General features: G+C 25.3%; 1 protein-coding gene across 1 annotated transcript in view; it reads left to right on the top strand.

Annotated features, from left to right (window-relative positions):
* The window catches only part of LOC107455334 (transformation/transcription domain-associated protein), a 166,289-nt gene that overhangs the window by 7,627 nt on the left and 156,117 nt on the right, over positions 1-2,545 (top strand). The window contains exon 4 of the mRNA XM_071182634.1: positions 1,455-1,508. Within this exon, the coding sequence (XP_071038735.1) occupies positions 1,455-1,508 (54 nt within the window). The remainder of the gene's footprint in view (positions 1-1,454; positions 1,509-2,545) is intronic.

Below are 2,545 nucleotides of genomic sequence, written 5' to 3'. Positions count from 1 at the left end.
AAAAAAATCGAGTTAAAGGGAGTAAAATTCGAGTAATCGAGAATAATTAACATGAAATTGAAGATAAAAGGGTCGGGACCTCATAAAAAAATCGAGTTATAGTAATATTCGAGTTATCGTACTTCGAGTTATAGCGAATTGACTGTATGTATATATATATATATATATATATATATTATATGTATTTTATATGTATATGTATACACACACACACATATATATATATATATATGGTGACCTTCATTACAGTTTTAGACTTTTTTTTTTCTTAAGTGTCTTAAAGGTGAGATTTTGCTTCATCAATAGGAAGTAGTGTATTAGTAGTTTACTTTATTATTATTTATCTTATTTGCTTTAAGCAATTATTAAGAAAAAACACTTTTTTTTATTCTTTTAATCTCATTGTATTTGATTTTCTATTTTTTTCCTATTGTTTAGAAATGTTTCAATTTTTTTCAAACAAATATGAAAGATAAAAGAAAATCTTCTTTTAGTAATTTTTTAAATGATTTCACCTTATTTTGTGTATTTATAAAAAGTGTGGAAAATAAAGCTTTTTATTAGCTGTAAAAACTATAAACAAATAGTTTTTCTCTTGGAAAGGTAAAGCACCACTTCATAAAATTGTTTTCAAATCAATTAAAAGAAAAATGGCTTGCAACAAATTTTCATTTCTATTGTTCTAAGAAGATGAAACATTTGCCTGTAAAAAAAATTTTTCAAGAAACTCAACTGTTGAGATTTTAACTTTCAATTCTGTTGAGTTCAAACTTTAACTTTACCAAAAAAAATTTTTTTTCCATTTCTATAACCAGTTTTAAGTTGATCTTTTTTTGTAAAAGAGATTTGTTTTCCTCCATATAGTCCATTGAATCTATGGAGTCCTTTTGTCCAGAATTTCATTTTTATTCAGTAACTAATTAATATTTTTTAATAATTTTTGTTTCATTTTGTTCAATGAAGTTTATTATACTGAACTTAATTACCTGAAGTTTTCATTTGAAATTAGTTAGTATTTTTAAAAGTTTGAAGTTTTTTTTTTTTTTTAAATCTAGATTTTTAAAAAATCTAGAAATTTTAGAATTACTTACAAACGTAATATTTAAAATTTGATAACTAAGTGCAGTTAATTAAATTTAATTAATAAAACTATTCAGAAATATTTATTAGTTACAGAATAAATGAAAATATATCTTCAGAGGTATAATTTTTCTTAGGTTGACAAGAAAAAAATAAAATCTTTTTTTCTGTTGTCTACCCTTAAAGCAATATTAATGCCCCTGATATCTGAAAAAATATTGCTAACTACTAAATGATTGTTTTTAAACTTGTTGATAAAGCTTTAAGCATTTTGGAATTTCAAGATAAAAATTTTATAAGAGTCATATGCTTATTTATGGCTATATTTATTTTCATATTTTTATAAATTTGATAATTTTTATGTCTTTTTGCAGCTTATTTCAAGCAAGTCAAAAACTAATGAGTCGATTTTAGGCCCGGAAAAACAGGTAATTACCTTTTCTTTTTACTATATTTCAATTTATAATTTTGATGATTTTCATTCATACTTTTAAATGCAAATATTAAAAAAAATTATTAAGAACTGAAAAGAAATTTATAAATTTTTCATTTGAGAAAATTTTAATTTGGATTCATAATTTTCTAAATGCAAAAATTTATGCTGCCTCCATATAAATTGCGCTCAGCTGAATAACACATAAATCTGAGGAATTCATATTCNAAAAAAAAAAAAAACTGGAAGCAAATTTACTAATATTTCATTTGAGAAAATTTGAATTCATAATTTTCTAAATCAGGGTTCCCACGGTCCTTAAAAGTACTTAAAAACTGCTTAGTTTTTATTTTGAAAATTAAGGGCCCTTAAAAGTACTTAATTTTGATTCACGGTCCTTAAAAGTCCTTAATTTCTAGTATCACTAGTTAGTTGGAACAATTTTTTTATCTTAGGAAAATATCCACAATTAAAAAGTACGTCTTTCGCCTAGAATGAGACCCTGCATTGAGGGTAGAAGTTACAAGTAAGTGGAAGAAAACACGCCCTTATTGTTTTTTTTTCTTTTATTAATTTTTTCAATAAAATATTTCATTCTAGATCATTCTGAAAGAAAAAAATTTAGTGTGGGGAGCGGGATACTGCAGGTGGGTAGAGGTCTTGATTTATTTTTAGACAGTACTTAGAGGTACTTTATCAGCTGAAGACCTGCATTGACCTTCTACATCCATAGGGTTCGAGAAATTCAATTCTTCTGACAGCACACGTGGTAGCTTTGATACTTCATTCAAATGTGAAATTGTTAGAAATGCCAGGAAAGTGTGTTTTTAATAATTTATGGACACTTGATGAAAAATATAAGGAATGGATCAGCATCTAGTGATTGTCGCAAGGCAAAGTGGATTTTCTTCTGAAATTGAATTTTATAAATGACTTCTTAATATTAGGGATATTACGAATATTCGGCGAAGTATAATTTTAATCAGGAAAGTCATTTTCGTCGTTTTCTCATCGACACTTTTTTTTTTAAAA

The sequence above is a fragment of the Parasteatoda tepidariorum genome, chromosome 6 (genome assembly GCF_043381705.1).
Source record: "Parasteatoda tepidariorum isolate YZ-2023 chromosome 6, CAS_Ptep_4.0, whole genome shotgun sequence".
NCBI lineage: Eukaryota > Metazoa > Arthropoda > Arachnida > Araneae > Theridiidae > Parasteatoda > Parasteatoda tepidariorum.
This window is presented reverse-complemented; position numbering and strand designations above follow the sequence as displayed.